Source organism: Scomber scombrus, chromosome 3, assembly GCF_963691925.1.
Source record: "Scomber scombrus chromosome 3, fScoSco1.1, whole genome shotgun sequence".
In the NCBI taxonomy this organism is placed as follows: domain Eukaryota; kingdom Metazoa; phylum Chordata; class Actinopteri; order Scombriformes; family Scombridae; genus Scomber; species Scomber scombrus.
The window spans coordinates 15,872,688-15,892,725 of record NC_084972.1 but is presented as its reverse complement, the minus strand read 5'-3'; the positions used below and the strand labels follow the sequence as shown (position 1 = coordinate 15,892,725).

Genomic DNA, 20,038 nt, shown 5'->3' with positions numbered 1-20,038 from the left:
CTTATTCCAAAACCACTGGCATTAATTTTGCTACTATTACTATTACTATTACTCTTCTGGTAAAGCTTTCCAGTAGATTTTGAAGCCTGGCTGGTTGATCCCAGAAGATGGGATGCTAGATGATAACGCCTGCAGTCAGTGTTGCACGTCATCCCAAAAGAAAACAAGAAAAAATTAAAGCTGCAAGCAGCGATGAACGGGCCCTCGCCCCCCCATTCACAAAAGTAATGTGATCTGATTACTTTCCCAAAAGTAATCAGGTAGCGCGCAGGTAGACGTCTTCATTCGCAGGCTTGTATTTGACGTTGCATGATGTGGTGAAATATCACTGCCTGTGTCCACTATGTGGCGCTAGAGAGCACCCACCAATTATATGTCACGTTGTAGTATGTGATGTGGAGAACACATCCTGTAAATTTCATATAAATCGGATAATGTTTGTCATATGAGGCTGACTTCCTGTGTCCAGTAGGTGGCGTTGTGTATATGACACAGTATTGATGCATAGACGTGTTCAGGGCGGGACCCTCTTCATGCGTGATCAATTTGGTGTAAATCAGACGATGTCTGTGTAGGAGTTGCTTTTTAGCGAAGGATGGAATGGCGAAGGAAATTGTCGGCACCGCCACGCCTAAACCGAATCCCTAATCAGAAAGTTTTTTTAACTTTTCATTTCCAATATCTCATGATTCTGATTGAATTTGAAGTCGGTCGGATGAAATCCCTAGGACAAGTTCGTTCGCCAAAATCGCACATATTTTTCAAAATGGCCGACTTCCTGTTGGAGTGATGTCATGGGTCCAAGAGACTTTTTAGTGCGTCTTTACCAGATTCATTTGTTTACCGAATTTTGTTTGTCTACGTCAATCTGAGTCGAAGGGGCTCGTTTTTAAAAATGTTTTAGGGGGCGCTATTGATCCATTTTGCGTCGCCCATTTCAGCGATCCTTAAAATATAAAATTTTTCGCCGGATCGGACATGATTGCAAGTTTTGGTGAGTTTTGGGGCACGTTTAGGCTCAAAAAGGCGTTTGTTTTATAGGAACTATAATAATAATCAGGACAGATACAATAGGGCCTCGCACTGGTCAGTGCTCGGGCCCTAAAAACAAAGCCCTCAAAATTGGAAGCAGTGTGTTTCATAAAATATCATTGCATGCTGCATGCTAAGATTTCCCTTTAGTGGAGCTAAGGGGCTTAGACCAAACCATGAAAAGCAGCCTCCGTACAAAAATACACAAAAGTGTCTGGACAGGATTGTCAGCAAAAGTTTGGACATATTTTGCATTTTGGTATTTGCATTTGTGCAGGAATGGGTGTTCTATTTACTTTTTAATGTATTTGCATGAATTTAGACAGTTTAACAAGAGAGGAAGACAGACGTGTGTTGACATTAAAGTGAAATCCATTCAAAAGGCTCCGTCTGTGAAGCAATATGCAGTATAGGCCAGTAGTGATGTATGGGCGTACATTAAACCCTGGACAACATCCATACTGTAATATACCTAAAACTGTTCTCTTGTCTCTCTCTCACACAGTGGCCCAGCCAGACCCCAACACCCCCAAACCAGAAGGCCGTCAGATCATCCCTGTGAAAGGGGAGCCTTTGGGAGTGGTCAGTAACTGGCCCCCAGCCCTGCAGGCTGCATTGGCCCGTTGGGGTGCCACTCAGGGGAAGAGCCCCGCCCTCACTGCTCTTGACATCACGGGCAAACCTCTCTATACACTAACATATGGTGAGGCATGGGACTGCACTGTTTAAATTTTGTTTTGTGACCCTCAATATAATGACGATAAAGCTACTACTACTACTAATAAGCAGCAGGCATAAAGGCACATTTATAGTGAGTTATTTTGTATAATACAACTGCTGGAGGTCGTGCACTTTTTGTACTCAAAGGTACATGATAATATTGCTATGTTGGGATTGATTTCTATATCTATCTTGAGTTAATCTATAATAGAAAGATGTGTGTACTCTGTGACATCAGATTTTTTTTTGGCAGTGTAAGATGGTAAGATGTAAAGCCTTCCTCCTCCTAACTCCCTCCTCCCTGCTCCACCGTCTGTCTGTTAGGGAAGCTGTGGAGTCGCAGTGTGAAGCTGGCGTACACTCTCCTGAACAAGCTGGGAACCAAGAATGAGCAAATCCTCAAACCTGGAGACAGGGTGAGAGTGCCAACAGAAAAGAGATACAGTACATACACAGCAAATGTTACAAATGTAGTGTAATTATGACAAATATATTAAGAAATTAATACAGAGGCACATATTTTTGCAATTTGTGTGTGCATCAAGGTGCTGCAGGCCTTGGTTTAAACCTGTGTATTAGCAATGTTTGCCTCGTTGATTTGAACTTGTGCAAAGTCACCTGAACCCCTTGCGGCTCCAGAGATGATATACTGTGTCTGATCTTTGAATTATCTGTGCAAGGCAGAAATAAAACAGTCTAGGGAGCTATAAGCATAAATACATTATTACATATTATTTGTAGTTACAGTACCAGTGTTGCCTAAGGGATGGAAATGTCAGGCTATGCTGTTTTTGAGAATTTTTGTACAGACATTCATGGCACTTAAAAGATTAATGAGTTTTGTGATCCCTTAACTTCTCCTCTAGTGCCACCATGAGTCCAACATTTCAATTTGTCCAATACTTTGCTTTACGACAAAAAAACCCCCAAAACTTTATTTGTATAGCACCTTTCATACAAAAACAGTTGAGCTTCAAGTGCTTCACATCAAAAATGACATACAAAGACCATAAAACATGTAAATGTACAAAAGATGGAACATAAAATCCACTTGATAATATAACTAATCATAAGATAAAATAAAGTGAAAATACAATACATACAATGTGTACTTCAATAGTGGTAATTTGAGAATTAATAGGTAAAAACTCAGAAGTTATTTCTCCATATGTACAAAATCTGTAAATCGGCACATAGGTCTCTGAAGCCATAATCCTAACAGACCTTCCTTTTTCACAGATATCTACAAAACTAACAACACGCCCATCAACGTCAGCTGCTCTTTATGTACCAAGCTAATTACAAAATATTAAGAAAACATGAGACTGCCCTAATTGGAAAGTTTAATGTCTCGTTAGGTAGCGCTGGTGTACCCCAACAATGACCCTGGGATGTTCTGGGTGGCCTTCTACGGCTGTCTCCTGGCTGAAGTTATACCCGTACCTATTGAGGTGCCGCTGTCTCGCAAGGTAAGAAAGCCATCACAGGAACATTTGCATTTTATGAGTAAAGACATTTTTTTCTCTTTAATAATAAACCTGAGCGTGTGTGTTGTGGGGTATTTAGGATGCAGGCATCAGCCAGGTGGGGTTTCTACTTGGCAGCTGTGGTGTCGGTCTGGCTCTGACTAGTGAGATATGTCTAAAGGGTTTACCCAAGACCCCCACAGGAGAAATACTGCAATTTAAAGGTCTGTGAGCTCTTTCCTAAATGTGAAAGTATCAGTTTAAATACTAAAACATAAAGATAATTCAATAATTATATAATCATCTTGAGAAAAAGTACCTCACTCCCTAATTAAGTATTACTGAAAGTAAAACATGTAATAATGTAATAGTTTCAGGTCACCTTCAGTCTGTTTGTGTACAAAATTATAATGCAGAGAGGATACAGTTTACTCTGTATATTAACACTTGTCAATGAATTTCATGCATTGATTTTCTCAAAATGGTTATACAATGTTTCATTTTAAAGTGAATCCTTTTTTAAATATTTTGAAGTGTAATATAAGTCTGCTTGTATTAAATTTTACCTCTCTCTGATAGGCTGGCCTCGACTTAAGTGGGTGGTGACAGACTCAAAATACCTAACCAAGCCTTCCAAAGACTGGCAGCCGCACATCCCAACCGCCAATACTGACCCTGCATACATAGAGGTAACAGAGCTGCCTTAGTTACATGTGATCTTCTTGAGAGCATATTGTTTAATTTTGATGTCATCTGGTACATTTGATCTCAATAAAAGGAAATCGGAAACATTCAAGCTTGACATGACTTGATGTGATCAAATTATGAAAGCTGTACTGTACTGTATTAATTATTCATGTTCCCCCTCTGTTGTGTCTTGTTTATGCGTAGTACAAGGCGAGTAAAGAGGGCACAGTGGTGGGTGTGGCTGTGTCTAAAGTAGCCATGTTGACCCACTGTCAAGCACTGACCCAGGCCTGCAACTACTGCGAGGGTGAGTGTCGTCATCACCTTTTATTTGTCGTGTTTCCTCATTAACACAGCTGTCATAAATCTATCTTCTTTATGTGTCTTCATTTTAAGGTGAAACTTTAGTGAATGTCCTGGACTTTAAAAAGGACATTGGCCTGTGGCACGGAGTTCTCACGGTGAGTGTGTGTGAACGTACATATAGGTGTTATTGCCTGATACACATGCAAGCTCAGTAAAGGATTTCACAAAATTGTTACATTAGTTTTTAGGACTTGTTGCCCTATTATATGATTAGGAAAACAAATGTCATCCATGTGTCTTTGTAATGTTTTCAGAGTGATTTTACATAATTCTAGTTTTAGCAGATCACCACAGAAAAGGAGATTAGATTGTCTGCACTCTCATCACTTAATAGTTCAACTGATTCACTCCTGTCATGTATACATTATTCTTATTATACAGATTTCAGACAGCTAAGCTCAAATTTTTCTAAAACAAGACGTTTTCAGAAATCATTTAGTTTTTTCTTTATCCCACCCGCACAATTTAATCTTCTTTCACTTATTTCTGTTACTCAATTCATTCACAAAAGAGACTGTTAGTATTAGAAATAAGGTGGTCTCTTACGACACAATTAAGTAAATCATTGTTTTTCTCATGATGGGAAAAATAACTTATTATTATTATTATTGTTATTATTATCATTATTATTACTATTATTATTATCTTTTGTTGTTGTTGTTTTTGTTATTAATAATAATAATAATAATAATAATAATAATAATAATATAACACTGTATTAGGTGTTTAATCAGGTTTTGCTTGTTTGCAGGCTGTGATGAACAGGATACACACTATAAGTGTTCCCTATGCAGTGATGAAGGCTTGTCCTCTCTCTTGGGTTCAGAGGGTCCACATCCACAAAGGTAAATAACGTCAGTTGCTCTGTTTGAGTATTAATGGGTAAATAATTACATTTGTTAAACAGTATCTAAATTATTGTTGTGCAGCTCGTTTAGCTTTGGTGAAGTGCCGTGACCTGCATTGGGCCATGATGGCTCACCGGGAACAGAGAGACACCAGCCTGGCATCGTTGCGGATGCTGATTGTTGCTGATGGTGCTAACCCCTGTGAGTACTTCATATGACCTTTATAGTTTTGCAAAACAATGTATTTTCAAACGGTAATTCATCAGATGAAATATGCTGAATCGTCTGTCTCTGGCACTTGTTCATGGATCCTCTCCTTTCATTTCAGGGTCGGTGTCTTCCTGCGATGCCTTCCTGAACGTGTTCCAGTCCCACGGGCTAAAGCCTGAGGTTATCTGTCCCTGTGCCACCTCCCCTGAGGCCATGACAGTAGCTATACGCAGGTGTGTCACTGACCCATATTTTCTTTTTTTACTGAATTTTTCATCCTTCTATAGGATGAAAACTCAAAGGAAGGTAAAAAATCCTGCATTTTTCTCTTGCCCTACCTACCTCCCAGTTCTTCTTTCATTAGCTGATGATTGATAAAAGATGACAAAGAAAAAGCGCAACACACTGCTTCAGTCACGGTTCATGTTCATTTTTACCGGTCTAGCAGGATGGACGAAGACATACTCTGATTTATGTGGTGGCATACGTGGGTGGGCAGATGGCTAACTGTACGAACAGATGGGATGGATGGAAACGTTCATGTTTGATCAGACTCTCCTCTGTGTAGACCGGGATTACCGGGCGCACCGCTCCCCGCCCGTGCCGTTCTTTCCATGGGCGGTCTGAGTCACGGGGTCATCAGGGTCAACACCGAGGACAAGAATTCAGCCCTCACTGTGCAAGATGTGGGCCATGTCATGCCTGGAGGTGAGGACAGAAGGAAAGATAAATGAGTCAAATGGAAGAAAAAGGATGAAAAACAAACGACTAGTAGGTGCTTGGTGGACATCCAAGATTTGAGGGTCGAGCGCCAAAAAGTTTTCATGAGCTGCGGTGTCATGAATTCATGCCCAATAAGCAAGTGTAGATGTTAAGAAAAAGAGTATTTGAAAATTACAGAAAAGAATGGTGTTTAGCAGCTTACTTTCAGGTCTTGGATTTCAGAGCTTTCCACAAGCACCAGAACACACCAACAAGAATATGTTCTCTCAACTGTATCAATGCAAGATGATGAGAAACGTGGACTAGACTAGAAGTTGATTTTCATGTGTGGTGTGATTAAAAAAAAAAACATTTAATAGATACTAACATACAATGTACATTTATGCCTTTGTGTGCCTCTAGCTCTGATGTGCATTGTTAAACCAGACGGGCCTCCTCAGTTGTGCAAAACCGATGAGATAGGAGAGATAATAATCAACTCCCGTGCTGGAGGCAACATGTACTACGGTCTGCCTGGACTCACCAAAAACACCTTTGAGGTATGAAAGCGGAGTTAAACCCAGAACCTACCTGTGCTGATACAATCTCACACAACAGGAGAGTTAATTCATTTATTTTTCTGTCATCTTCTTCTGTCTTTGTGTCATTGTGTTCAGGTGATACCGGTTAATGCTAATGGAGTTCCCATTGGAGAGATTCCATTTGTGCGGTCAGGACTCCTGGGTTTTGTTGGCCCAGTAAGTGGGGCTGTTTCATTACAGTAGAACATCTGTGGTAACATGAGCCCTCCTGGAAACCTTCCCTTTCTGCTACTTAATAACGACCCTGCTGTGTGTTCCTCACTCTGTACAGGGCAGTCTGATCTTTGTGGTGGGGAAGATTGAGGGGCTGCTGATGGTGAGTGGGCGGAGACACAACGCTGATGACCTGGTGGCCACTGCGCTTGCTGTGGAGCCAGTCAAGACTGTGTACCGTGGGAGGTAAGGAGGGCATGGAGGGCATCGATATGTGGTAGTTCTTGTGCAACGAAAGCTGTGAAAGTGTTGCCAAAGAAGGCCGATGTTACTTTTAAGAGCACCAAATTCTTATTAGTACAAAGTGTAGAAACAAGCTAAGCCCATTTGTCTTCATGTGCATGTTGTTTCAAGTGGTAATCCTATTTATCACTACTGACATCTGCTGGTTAAAAGGAAACATAGCATGCAGAACGGGAATTTCAGGATGTCTTTTGACATCGTCTGCATGATTATTGTAATCATTGATATAAATGTTTGTTTCTGTGGCAGGATCGCTGTGTTTTCAGTGACAGTGTTCTATGATGAGAGGGTAGTGATTGTGGCGGAGCAGAGGCCAGACGCCAGCGAGGAGGACAGCTTCCAGTGGATGAGCCGAGTGCTTCAGGTAAAACCACTCATCATCTTCTTTCAGATGTTTTACTGTGAGGCAATAAGCATCAAACAATATGTGTTTCATACAGCCTGCTACTACCCACAGACCAGGTTACATTGTTTGGTTTCCTCTGTAGGCTATCGACAGTATCCATCAGGTGGGCCTCTACTGCCTGGCTCTGGTCCCAGCCAACACCTTACCTAAAACACCCCTGGGCGGCATCCACATCTCTGACACCAAGCAGTTCTTCTTAGACGGCACCCTGCACCCGTGCAACATCCTAATGTGTCCCCACACCTGTGTCACCAACCTGCCCAAACCCAGGCAGAAGCAGCCAGGTACATTTGTTTTTTAAGCTGTTTTGTAATGGGACATTTGTACTGTAGGAGGAGATTTGTGCTTATTTTGCTGAACATTAAGGCTAGATGAGAATTCTTTCTGGAATATTAACAGAGTTATTTCCCTGTGAGGTAGAAATTAAAGCCACGGTGGATTCTGACAGCATTACGGTCGTGGTATTAGGGTTTTCGCTCTCTTAACCTTGTCCTCCTTTCTTTTTTATCTTTTCTTTACCTTTCTCACACTCTTATTCTCTTGTAGTTGGTGTAGGTCCCGCCTCTGTGATGGTGGGCAACCTGGTTGCAGGGAAGAGGATTGCCCAGGCTGCAGGCAGGGACCTCGGCATGATGGAAGACCAGGATCTTGTCCGGAAGGTAGTTTGACCATGAACACTTTTAACTAGCCTCTAGCTGTAATTTCCCAGCTTGGGATCAATAAAGTATATTTATCTATCTATCTAACTCTGAACTTTTTAACCACATTCCTATCTTCAGAAAAGCCACACGCATGTATTTGAGGAACAGCAGGAAATTTGTGCACAAAATATGTTGTGATGGTAAATAGTTAGGTTTAGGTTAGGTTTGACTCCTCGCTGCCAGTGTAACAATGGCCTAAGCTCAGCTCAGTTAGAGCTCGGTTTTAGAGATGTAAAAAAAAAAAATCTGGACTCTTCTCTCTTTCTGCTCTTGTCTCTGTCTGGATGTAGCTCTGTATGTGGCCCACTGTGATGGTAAGACTTACGGCCCCCTCTGGCATCTCCCCCACACCTGTGTTTATTCTTGTCATGCTCTGATTTATGGCGTATTGTGGTTTTTATTTTGTGTGCTTGTCTTAATTTGTGACACAAAGCAAAAATGTGCATGTTTGATTGTTTTTTTTCTGTGTTACAAGATATGCACCTTCTTGTTTCACTGCAGATGTGCCTTTCACCTCCTAAATTATTGTTCATTATTGTAAGAGCTGGATTGGCTCACAGTGTGTGGTATAAATGCTTGCACATTGACAAGTGATAATTTATGCCAGACAGAGGTTTGCCGTGTCTGAGCAGCATTTTATTTAATTTTATTAAGTTGTATTAAGTTCAGTTCTTCCATCAGCACAAATACCCCTCCTTATAAATGCCCTCAATGGTTGTGTTTGTAATACTATATGAAGTTTCAGTAAAGGACACCCTCAAATGTATACACCTAATTATAATAATTATATTCTCTTTTTATTCCAGCATCAGTATTTGACGGAGGCTCTACAGTGGAGGGCGCAGACAGACGCAGACCATGTCCTCTATGTGCTTCTTAACGCCAAGGTACCACACTGATCTGTTCATAAGTTAATTCAACTGTGATGCACAAGAAAAATGTAAAATATTGCCATACAAAATTACACCGTATATTTCTGTTGACCCTATCTCTATCTCTCTCTTCTCTGCCCTGTCCTCCCTTCCAGGGTGTAACAGTGGGCACAGCAACCTGCGTCCAGCTTCATAAGAGAGCAGAGAAGATAGCAGCGGCGCTCACTGAGAAAGGCAGCATCAACACTGGAGAGAATGTAGTGTTGCTTTATCCTCCTGGTATGTTCTGCCTCTGGCTTCCTGTCTGTGTCAAAGTATTACTCCATTAAGATTAATTATAGTGAAACATGGATGGTTTTCTCTCCTTTCTTTTGCTGCTGGTGTCTTTCATCTCTCTCTCAGGCATTGATTTGATCGCTGCCTTCTACGGTTGCCTCTACGCCGGATGTGTTCCTGTGAACGTCAGACCTCCACACCCTCAGAACCTGGCAGCCACTCTGCCTACTGTCCGCATGATTATTGATGTAAGTGTGCATTTGTGCAACACTGGACATGTGTAATAATGCATGTTCATGGGTTTGGGTGTACTTGCATATCTGTTTATTCATTTAATCCAAATAACAGGGTCTTTTTTTGTTGTTCTCTATGTTTATTTATTTAATCTTTATTTAGTCAGGCCATTTCATTTAGATTAAGATCTATTTTCCAAGAGAGACCTTAGAACAAGAAACAGCCATAAGACACGAACACAATCAGCAGGCAGAAACAACACAATCACACAAAAAACTAGGAATTACTAAAAACAGTTACAAGAATCATAAAAAAATATCAGATAATAAATCTTGAAAAAACAAACCAGCTCTGCTAACATTAGTGCACCCATGAGGGATATCTAATGTATATGTACGGTATAAGGTATACATAGATATTATAATCAGTAGCTTGGAGACATTGTAAATTTGGCCATTTATGGTGATACGGGTCACCTTACGACTCAATGACCGCTGAGAGTTATTACTCATTCTATTATTGAGCAACATTATTTTCAGGTGGGTCAGACCTCCAAAGTTGTAGTACTATTGTATATAATTATTTCTATAGTAGTCCTGCATACACGTGTGTCCTGGGTTATGTCATATTGGGAAAATAATTTATGTTGAGTTTATGAGTGATTAGGGCTGTTTTTGTCACTTATGTAATTTTTTTGTTTTTTTTCTCCAGGTCAGTAAAGCAGCGTGTATCCTTACGACTCAGAATCTAATGCGGATCCTGCGCTCCAAAGAAGCTGCTGCCTCTGTCAACATTAAAACGTGGCCAACAATCATTGACACAGGTAAGATACCAAAAGTTATAGTTTATCAATAGAGCTTTTAATATGTTTTTTCCTAAGAACATTGACTGAATGTCAAACTCTTGATTTACCAAGCTGTACGTGCAATTATTTGTCTTTTTTTTAAAAACGCCTGTAGTCTAAATTAAGAACACAATTGTTGATCCCTATAATTGATTTGCTGAAACATTGTGGACACTAAAATGAGCTTATCAGTAGTGGGCAGCAGTAATAATAATGAGTGTATATTCGATCGTATAAAACACACAGTTCTGTCAGGAACACTCATGTCAGTTAATACAGACCGCTTGCTGTGTTAACACAAACAGGAAGTGGAACATTTCTGCAGTGCTTTCTCCAGTTATTATTATATATATATATTATTATTATTATCATCCAGAAAATTGTATTGAAAAAAGAAGTTAAATGAGTTGCACAACCAATAAACAACCTGTTGACAGTATCAGGCACATGTAGTAATGATTATTTTTGTTGTGTTATTATTGCTCAATATGATTTTATCTAAAACATGGTTGTCCTTGTTTGCAGACGACCTTCCTCGCCGCCGGCCTCCACAGATTTATAAGCCGCCCACAGCAGAGATGATAGCTTATCTGGACTTCAGTGTCTCGACTACAGGCATGCTCACTGGGGTCAAGGTTTGACACACAAAGTTCACTTACAAATATTCTGGTGCACTGTTCCCAGCTTATCTACATACTATTACATTTACAGCTGTAGCTTATTATATATTTCTTTCACCATCTTCCTCATTCATTGGGTCTCCATACATTTCAGAATATGAATCTTGCTGCAATGAAGGAATCCTTGTACTTATGGGAGTTTTTTTTATTGTCCGAACACACATATTGTGACATCTCACACTTTTTACAACAATCTAAAACACTGTAACATTGTTTTTGTCAGTCTCCCAGAATCATGGGTGCACAAAGCCTACTACTATGACTACTACTACTACTACTACTACTACATTTTACAAAACCAATTTTCAGGTCAAATTAAGTCTGGAAAAAATTCAATGAGAATCAATTAATTTGGGTTAGGGTTAGTGTTATTTGGTGGGCCTATGACTCTTCAAGTGGTTTAGGTAATGGAAAAACTTCTTGTGCTTCTGGAAACACAGAAATCTTGTGAACAAGTTGCTAGTTTTGTGTATATTTATGTACATTTTTATGAGAATGTGACCAATGACTGCTCAGCGAGTGGTGTGATCAGTCAGTCAGGAGTCGGAGAAGTGATGAATGAAACACTCTTTCATCTAGTGTATAGTCTACCTGAAATTACATGTGCACTAAGTAAAAGCCAGCCTGTTTTACACGCCATAGAGTGAGAAAAAAGTAATGGGCTAATGAACAATTACAGAATCAGATCAGGCCAGTGGCATTTTATAGGGCCACAATTCTTATATGAAGATATACTGTATGTCTTAACTTTTTCTTTGATGTTGTAATGTGTCTTTCTGTTTGTGCCAGATCTCTCATGCAGCGGTCAGTGCACTGTGTCGCTCTATAAAGCTGCAGTGTGAACTGTACTCCTCTCGCCAAATAGCCATCTGCCTGGATCCATACTGTGGTCTGGGATTTGTCTTGTGGTGCCTCGCAAGGTACAGTGAACCGTCCCCTATTGTACAATTTTGATTTTGTTCTCTAATGTTTCTGCCCAATTCATTCACTTCCTCTCCTTCATGTCTTGTCTTGCAGTGTTTACTCAGGTCACCAGTCCATCCTGATCCCTCCCTTTGAGTTGGAGAGCTGCGTGTCTCTGTGGCTGAGCACGCTCAGTCAATACCGCATCAGAGACACCTTCTGCTCCTACTCCGTCATGGAGCTCTGTACTAAAGGACTGGGCACACAGACAGAGTTACTCAAGGTTGGGGAATGATGAATCACAACAGATTCAAATTTTTGCTCATTGTTTCAGTCATTCATTGTGTCTATATGTGTGTGTGTGTGTGTGTGTGCCTTAGGCCCGTGGTGTGAACCTGTCATGTGTACGAAGCTGTGTGGTGATAGCAGAGGAACGCCCTCGCCTGGCCCTCTCACACTCCTTCTCTAAGCTGTTTAAGGACGTGGGGCTTTCATCTAGAGCAGTCAGCACTGCTTTTGGCTCCAGAGTTAACTTGGCCATCTGTCTGCAGGTACCCCAACCAACTTGAACTGGCATTGCATACAGTAGAACTATAATGTGAATCATGCCTAGAGTTAAAACCAGTTGAGACCTATATTTACTCTACCTGTTCTTTGCGTGTCACAGGGCACTACTGGTCCTGACCCCTGTACAGTCTATGTGGACATGAAGTCCCTGCGCCATGACAGGTGAGAGTTATTTCAACTAGTCCAAAGCCTTTGAAAAGTCTCGACCCTATCTTGAGCTTTCTAAATTCAAGACCTTGACTTGTATTTTGTCTTTATTATATTAGCTGATGTTTTAGAATAATGTTGCGTGCAGTGTTAGTGGCATAATGTAGCAACCCAGTCATGTTTTGCAGGTGTTTTTGCAGGTGTTTTTTTTACACTAGAAATGGGACAAAGTAAAATGCATTGTAGACAGTTATGGATCTGATAAATTCATCTTTGATGTCTGGATGTGTCCCAGCTGCCTTTAAACATGCTGTGGTCCAGCCCCTCATCAAAAAACATAATCTTGACCCCACAGTTTTATCCAACTTTAGGCCTATCTCCAAGCTTCCTTTTCTTTCTAAGGTCTTGGAGAAGGTGGTTAATGAACAGCTGCAGTCTTTTATTGATCTAAATGGCATTTCAGAGAAGTTCCAGTCTGGTTTTAAGTCACGCCATAGCACTGAAACAGCACTTTTAAGAATTTTAAATGACCTTCTTTTAACAGTTGACTCTGGTAAATCTGCTGTCCTGGTCCTTCTGGATCTGACAGCTGCCTTTGACACAGTGGATCACAACATCCTCCTGTCTCGCTTAAACACCTGTGTGGGCATTAAGGGTACCGTTCTTAAGTGGTTTCAGTCATATCTCTCAGACAGGAGCTTCTCTGTCCAGCTGGGCCAGTATTCTTCGGCCACTTCGCCGCTGAGCTGTGGGGTGCCTCAGGGCTCTATTTTGGGCCCCCTCCTCTTTTCAATATATATGTTGCCATTGGGATCCATATTCAGAAAGCACAATGTCTCATTTCATTGCTTTGCGGACGATGTACAAATCTATATACCCTTAAAAACAAATGAGCAAGCCTCTGTCCAGGTCTTATTAGACTGCCTCAATGACATTAGATCTTGGATGGAAGTGAACTTTCTCTCCATGAACAAAAATAAAACTGAGATTATTTTATTCGGCCAACAAAATCTCCTAGATGGTTATGACAGCGCCATTGGCACCCTGAAGTCTCACTGTCACCCTTTTGCAAGGAACCTTGGTGTTATCTTGGACAGTGACTTTAGGTTCGATAAACAGATAAGCGCTATTGTTAAAACGAGCTTCTTCCAGCTAAGACTAGTAGCTAAAGTAAAGGCTTATCTCCCTAGAAAGGATCTTGAGAAAGTTATCCACACCTTTATTACATCACGCCTAGACTACTGTAACTCTTTACTTGTTGGTCTCGACCAGTCAGCACTGCGTCGGTTACAGGTTGTCCAGAATGCAGCTGCCCGCCTGCTGACTGGAAAGAAACGGCGTGATCATATCAGTCCCGCCCTTGCATCTTTGCACTGGTTGCCTGTTAATTTTAGGATCCAGTTCAAGGTTTTATTAATTGTTTTTAAGTGTTTAAATGGTCTGGCACCATCTTATTTAGCAGAGCTTGTGCAGCCTCACAGTACGTCCAGAGCACTTAGGTCGGCAAACCAGCTGCTCCTGGCAGTACCTCGGTCCAGACTCTGTACCCGTGGGGACAGAGCCTTCTCAGTGGCGGCCCCAAAGCTGTGGAACAGCCTACCTATCCAGGTCAGAGCTGCACAGTCTGTTGAGCACTTTAAAACACTGCTGAAAACCCATCTTTTCTCCTTGGTGTTCAGCCACAGCTAGGCGAGAATCCTTGGCTCTTATTTTATTTTATTGTATTTTTATCTTTACTTTTACTCTTTTTTAAATTGAGCTCTTATTATTCCTTTACTGTTTTATTTATTATTATATTTGTGTCTGATTATATTGTATTTTAATAACTGTACAGCACTTTGGTTCAACTGAGGTTGTTTTTAAATGTGCTTTATAAATAAAGTTTGACTTGACTTGACTTGACAAAGATAGTATTGCATGGTACAAGATGCAAATATCAGTGAGTTTTGAATGATTGTACATGTCTGCTAATGTGTGTTTATGTTGCTGACCATTTCAGAGTGAGGCTGGTGGAGAGAGGAGCACCTCAGAGCCTCCCCCTGATGGAGTCTGGCAAGGTGAGATGTTCCACATGTTCTCCAGTGGTGTAGATTAAATTAATTAATTGTTTATTTAAAGTTGTTCATGTTGATGTTTGCCTCAGTACCTCTACGTTACTCTCATGTTCAGATACTGCCGGGTGTTCGTGTGATAATTGTGAATCCAGAGACCCGAGGTCCGCTTGGCGATTCTCATCTTGGAGAGGTGAGCGGGAGCCGTAAACAGTCGTTAACCATGTGTAAAGTGTTCTTCTGTTTGAAACCAGCTCTGAACCAGCATATGCTTCTGTCTCTCAGGTCTGGGTGAACAGCCCTCATAATGCCAGTGGCTACTACACCATCTACGGAGAGGAGAGCCTCCAGGCAGACCACTTCAACACCAAGCTCAGCTTTGGAGACCCGCAGACGTTATGGGCAAGGACTGGATACTTGGGTTTTGTGAAGAGGACCGAGCTGTTGGATGCCAGTGGTGGTAAATAGACCCTTACACAGCTAAGAAAATAGATTGGATCAAGAAAGTCGAATCTTGATGAATTTCTGATAGATTATAGATGATAAACAGAGCTTTATATTTGACCTTATAATGAATGAAACCATTGAATGTGTCAAACTGAAGTACAGTAAGCACATGTCTAGCTTTCTCACACATTTTCTCTACTTCATCTACTTACCTCTCTGGATTGATTATGTTCCCTGTGTCTCTGTGCTCAGATCGACATGATGCTCTCTTTGTGGTGGGCTCTCTGGATGAGACCCTGGAGCTAAGAGGGCTGCGCTACCACCCCATTGACATTGAAACCTCAGTGTCCCGAGCTCACCGCAGTATTGCTGAGAGGTGAAAATGCTTTTGATATACATTACAAACAACATTTAGGTCCTTCTTCACTCAAAACTTTGTTTTCCTTATTGCAATCTCAGAACCCATCAGCTATCTTAATTGTTTGTTTTGCTTATTTGTTTGTTTGTTTGTTTTATCCATTGTAAAGCGTCTTTGGGTTTGTGAAAGGAGCTCACCTATTATTATTATTATTATTATTATTATTATTATTATTATTATTATTATTATTATTATTATTATTATTATTATTATCATTATTATTATTATTATTATTATTATTATTATTATCTGACAACAGTTTAGCCTCAGGGGCAACGGCCAATATTTTGGGTGTAGCTAGTGAATATTCAAATAATGAATAACAGATATTTGGGCCCAGACTTCTTCTTCTATGTGCGGCACATTGTTTACAGTCCGATTAGCAACATGAGGCGGCCCAGACTACATTTTGGTTAGTCTCTATGAACAGATATATGCATATGAATGTAGATTAATTTTTAGAAAAAAGTAAAGTGTAAAAAGCTAAAATGTTGTCAAACTGATGGGTTTTAACATTGTATTCAGCCAATGTGCAAAATGTGTGTTTTGCTTTCCACACGGACTGTTAACTTGCATCCAACCACAGCGTGCTCAAATGTGATTGGTCAGTACTACTTACACTACAAACAGAAACCAGAATGCTCTCAGTGCCAAAATCTTGTCCTGTTGCCTACAGATTCTGCATTCATATGCACATATCTGTTTATAGAGATTATCCTTATTGTTACTTTTCTTGGATATTTGAACTTCACTGTGCAAAATTATGGAAATGCAAAGTTTGACACTCTCTGTTTTCATCCTGTAATCCTGAATCAGGCCTTTTTTTACTAGTGTATATCTGTGGGAGCAGAAAGATGTGTAAATGATAATAACTGTGATACCTTTCATTGAAAGTCAAAATAAGTGACGACACACTGAAGTAATGGAAAGTCATCTTAACATTGATTCTTGGTTAAATGTCCACCCTGTTCTTGACCCTCACAGTGCTGTGTTTACGTGGACCAACCTGCTGGTGGTGGTGTCAGAGTTGTGCGGTTCAGAGCAGGACGCGCTGGACCTGGTGCCTCTGATAACCAACGTGGTCCTGGAGGAGCACCACCTCATTGTGGGTGTGGTGGTTATTGTGGACCCTGGGGTTATACCCATCAACTCCAGGGGAGAGAAGCAACGCATGCACCTTCGGGATTCTTTCCTCGCTGACCAGCTGGATCCCATTTACGTTGCTTACAATATGTGAGGGGCTGTGGTGGTCTGGGCTTCTTAAGCCATTATCCACAGTCAGGATGCTTCTGCACCATTATCCTGGCTCTCTAATCTGCTTCTGGCTTGGCAAACAGTGCAAGGCAAAAGCATGTACTGCCCCCCAAGCCCTGTGTGACACCAGCATATCTTGGCCACTGCATGTCTGTGACTGGACCTGCCATGTTCTGGAGTTGTTCACTGTGTTTTATAGATAGATTTTTGCAAATGGGACTTCCAGGACAATTCTACTTCAAATGGCAAAGAAAAAAAAAGTCCTTGTTGCACTTTTTGGGGAAAGGGCGAAGCGACACAAACAACAGGACCACTTTTGAAATCAATTCTATATTAATGTCTTTGTGAAAATACATTTTCTTATTATGTACTTACCACAAACCTCTTTTCCCTTTTGTGTCTACACTGATTCCAAGAGCTACTACACTTCAATCAACAACTTGAAATATTTTCTACATGCAGCTTTCAAACAGATGCACACAAATACACGTGCCGAGCCCTTATCATTTCTCACGAACTTGGATAAAAAAAAGAGGGAACGAGACAGCAAAGTCTTAAACTAATAGGGAGTCTGTGTACATTATTTAAATAGCTCATATTGTCCCATGATACTGAAGCCAAATAGATTTTCACAACATTGCTGCCCTAATATACTGTATTTCCTGCCTTATAAAACTTCAGCCATACATTCCTATCTTAAATTTTAATGAATCTGTCGTTAATGGCTGTTTATTTTCCTTTGGCTTTGATTAGTAGTGGAAATCCTGACAGACAGATATCCAAAAGGATCAAAATAAGAGAAAAGAGGCCATATTCTGTACTGTACCTACAAAGGCCACTTTGTATTTTAGATACTGTATGTTACTGTATAGATATTTTTAATTGTATAAATGTATAAATGCTTGACTCATCTCTCTCAGTTGATGGTTTATGGAGAGTTAACCAAGCTGGGAGGTGACAATAGTAGCAGAGAGAAGATTGTAAATAAGATTTAACAGCTTTTAGAGTACTTTTGAAGTGGAGTAGTAGTTGTATAATGGAGGATAAAGATTAATAACTATAAATCAGTTAATCAGGATGATACAATGTTGCACTTTCTCAAAAAAATGTTTATTTTATTATAAAAGTGAGGCATTATAACTAACGTTTCAGGATCATGTTTTATTCTGAGGAATCTCGTTTGAGGAATTAATGACAGGAACGTTTCCTGAAGGCCATAAAACATTAAAAAATGTGTGAGGAGAAGGCTAAAACCAATATCATGACTGTTTCCAGGCTACCAGGTTATTCTGTAAAAATGTTTAAAAAAAAAAAAAGTTCCATAACCGTTGATCCAATTTTATTGCCATTGTACTCTGTATTGCACAGTCATACCCTTCTCAGTTTTGTACTGCGTAATAGAGCAAGTGTTTGAGAGTTGGCCCTTTCCTTTTCCTCTTCACGATCAAAGTTGATTTTAAATGTTTTGTCTTTGTGGAACTTTGTAAAAAAAAATTACTTTAAAGTCCAACAAAGTTGTTGGTAAGTCTGTAGTCCATAGCGGCAAGTCATCATGTTGTCTGGATTACTTTCTGTGTTCAGTCACTGGATTTATAAGCACTTGTGGATGTGGTGGCTAAGCTGAGCCACATCAGAAACACAGTTGACTGGCAAATAAAATAGTACTTGTAAGAAAAATAGAAAAAAGAAAAAGAGATAGAAAAAATTTACATCAAGATGTATCTGCAAATCGTATTTGGTTTCCTGCAATCTTGTGCTTTTCTTGTGCTCCTTGCCATAATTTATAGGTTCTTTGTACTGGATTATGCTGTATTTCAGTGATGAACCCTTACTGTCAACATGTAAATAAGTTTTCTGTTATTTCTAGACTTTTGCAGTTGTAGATCTGTCTCATTGCAACATTCAATCATGCCAAACACGAAGTTAGAAAGATGTTTAATCATTTTGATGTAAAAAGGAATATTATCCATTGAATTACTGCACTTTGCACTGGTGGTACCTACAGTAGGTACAACAACATTTGAGTGATTGATTTATTTATCCCCATTTCGTGTTTCATTAAATGTGTTCATAACTTTAGAAATATAACGCTTGACATATGATTTCGCTCAGTTATGAAGTCCACCTAGAAAAAAGACAAATAGCACCGCATCTTAGCTTTAACATTACATCCTATTTTTGCATGACTCAGCCGAGCACAATAAGAAATCAGCTTGACACACCGCTCATCTCGAGGCACACGTGGGAGTGTGATTTACAGCATATGTATGAAATTGCATATTCAGGGAACAAAACTCATACAAACACAGGGATGGACCTGGTGGTCCCTTGGTGCAATCTGTGAATAGTACCCATAAAATGTAGACGTTTGTCCATATGAATTTCCTTTTAATTAAGGCAGACCCTGCGAATCTGATGAGCAGAAAGAGGCGTTACTGACAACCATCTACCATCTACCTGCTTTGCTGAGAAGTCTACAAGGGCTTCCTCGGGTTTCTGCTCTTTCTCTCTGTCAGACTTCTAACACACTATGCAATCCCAATGACAGTGCAATTTAATTTCAAAGCTTGTACAGTCTGGTGAAATATACATGATGCTTCTACATTTTGTAATAACTATGAACAGGAGACTGATGAAATTTAACCAGTAGTGTACTTAAGACTATTCATCTCTCTTGAGTTGTTCTATTAATATTTTGTGTATGCACTCTTGATATGTTGTACTATATTAATTATTTGGTGAATTAATTGGTCCGTGAGGGCGTGATCCACTAATGAATCTTTAATGCTGGGGAGACATTTTAACTCATATAGTTAAGAAATCCAGATGATATACCCCTTCCCATTTTTCTCACTTATTTTCTATTTTGGTTTGTTGTACTTTGTTTTATACTTTATGTAAAAGTCATACAGAATAAACAAAAGCATTTAATCATTTCGGGTGTCTTGATATTCATGAGTAAGCAATGATGTAACATGTCTTTATCAACACGGTGTTTCATCTTCAGGTCAGAGTGGTTGGCGTCTACTACCAGGTGTTTCCCAAGGTTTAACGACACATAATTCTGACCAATTGTAGTTTAGATATTTAAAAATAGGGTTGATACGTTTTTTAGTTTGAATTGTTCTATTGTGTCATCGCTTAAGTAC

General features: G+C 40.0%; 1 protein-coding gene across 2 annotated transcripts in view; it reads left to right on the top strand.

The window, feature by feature from the left end:
- dip2bb (disco-interacting protein 2 homolog Bb) overlaps nt 1-19,759 on the top strand; it is a 41,321-nt gene extending 21,562 nt beyond the window's left edge. Inside the window, exons 8-39 of one of the 2 annotated variants that reach the window (XM_062444185.1) lie at nt 1,538-1,735; nt 2,077-2,168; nt 3,111-3,221; nt 3,319-3,442; nt 3,798-3,907; nt 4,110-4,212; nt 4,302-4,366; nt 5,023-5,116; nt 5,201-5,320; nt 5,448-5,562; nt 5,898-6,037; nt 6,455-6,591; nt 6,709-6,789; nt 6,905-7,032; nt 7,339-7,453; nt 7,578-7,779; nt 8,042-8,154; nt 8,487-8,510; nt 9,003-9,083; nt 9,224-9,347; nt 9,471-9,592; nt 10,290-10,401; nt 10,948-11,057; nt 11,892-12,022; nt 12,120-12,288; nt 12,386-12,556; nt 12,673-12,734; nt 14,719-14,776; nt 14,889-14,963; nt 15,056-15,230; nt 15,470-15,593; nt 16,620-19,759. In XM_062444185.1, coding sequence (XP_062300169.1) covers nt 1,538-1,735; nt 2,077-2,168; nt 3,111-3,221; nt 3,319-3,442; nt 3,798-3,907; nt 4,110-4,212; nt 4,302-4,366; nt 5,023-5,116; nt 5,201-5,320; nt 5,448-5,562; nt 5,898-6,037; nt 6,455-6,591; nt 6,709-6,789; nt 6,905-7,032; nt 7,339-7,453; nt 7,578-7,779; nt 8,042-8,154; nt 8,487-8,510; nt 9,003-9,083; nt 9,224-9,347; nt 9,471-9,592; nt 10,290-10,401; nt 10,948-11,057; nt 11,892-12,022; nt 12,120-12,288; nt 12,386-12,556; nt 12,673-12,734; nt 14,719-14,776; nt 14,889-14,963; nt 15,056-15,230; nt 15,470-15,593; nt 16,620-16,872 — 3,839 coding nt within the window. In that variant the 3' untranslated portion in view covers nt 16,873-19,759. The remainder of the gene's footprint in view (nt 1-1,537; nt 1,736-2,076; nt 2,169-3,110; nt 3,222-3,318; nt 3,443-3,797; nt 3,908-4,109; nt 4,213-4,301; nt 4,367-5,022; nt 5,117-5,200; nt 5,321-5,447; nt 5,563-5,897; nt 6,038-6,454; nt 6,592-6,708; nt 6,790-6,904; nt 7,033-7,338; nt 7,454-7,577; nt 7,780-8,041; nt 8,155-8,486; nt 8,511-9,002; nt 9,084-9,223; nt 9,348-9,470; nt 9,593-10,289; nt 10,402-10,947; nt 11,058-11,891; nt 12,023-12,119; nt 12,289-12,385; nt 12,557-12,672; nt 12,735-14,718; nt 14,777-14,888; nt 14,964-15,055; nt 15,231-15,469; nt 15,594-16,619) is intronic. The other variant, XM_062444192.1, reaches the window with a different exon arrangement.
- The last annotated feature ends 279 nt before the right edge of the window (nt 19,760-20,038 follow it).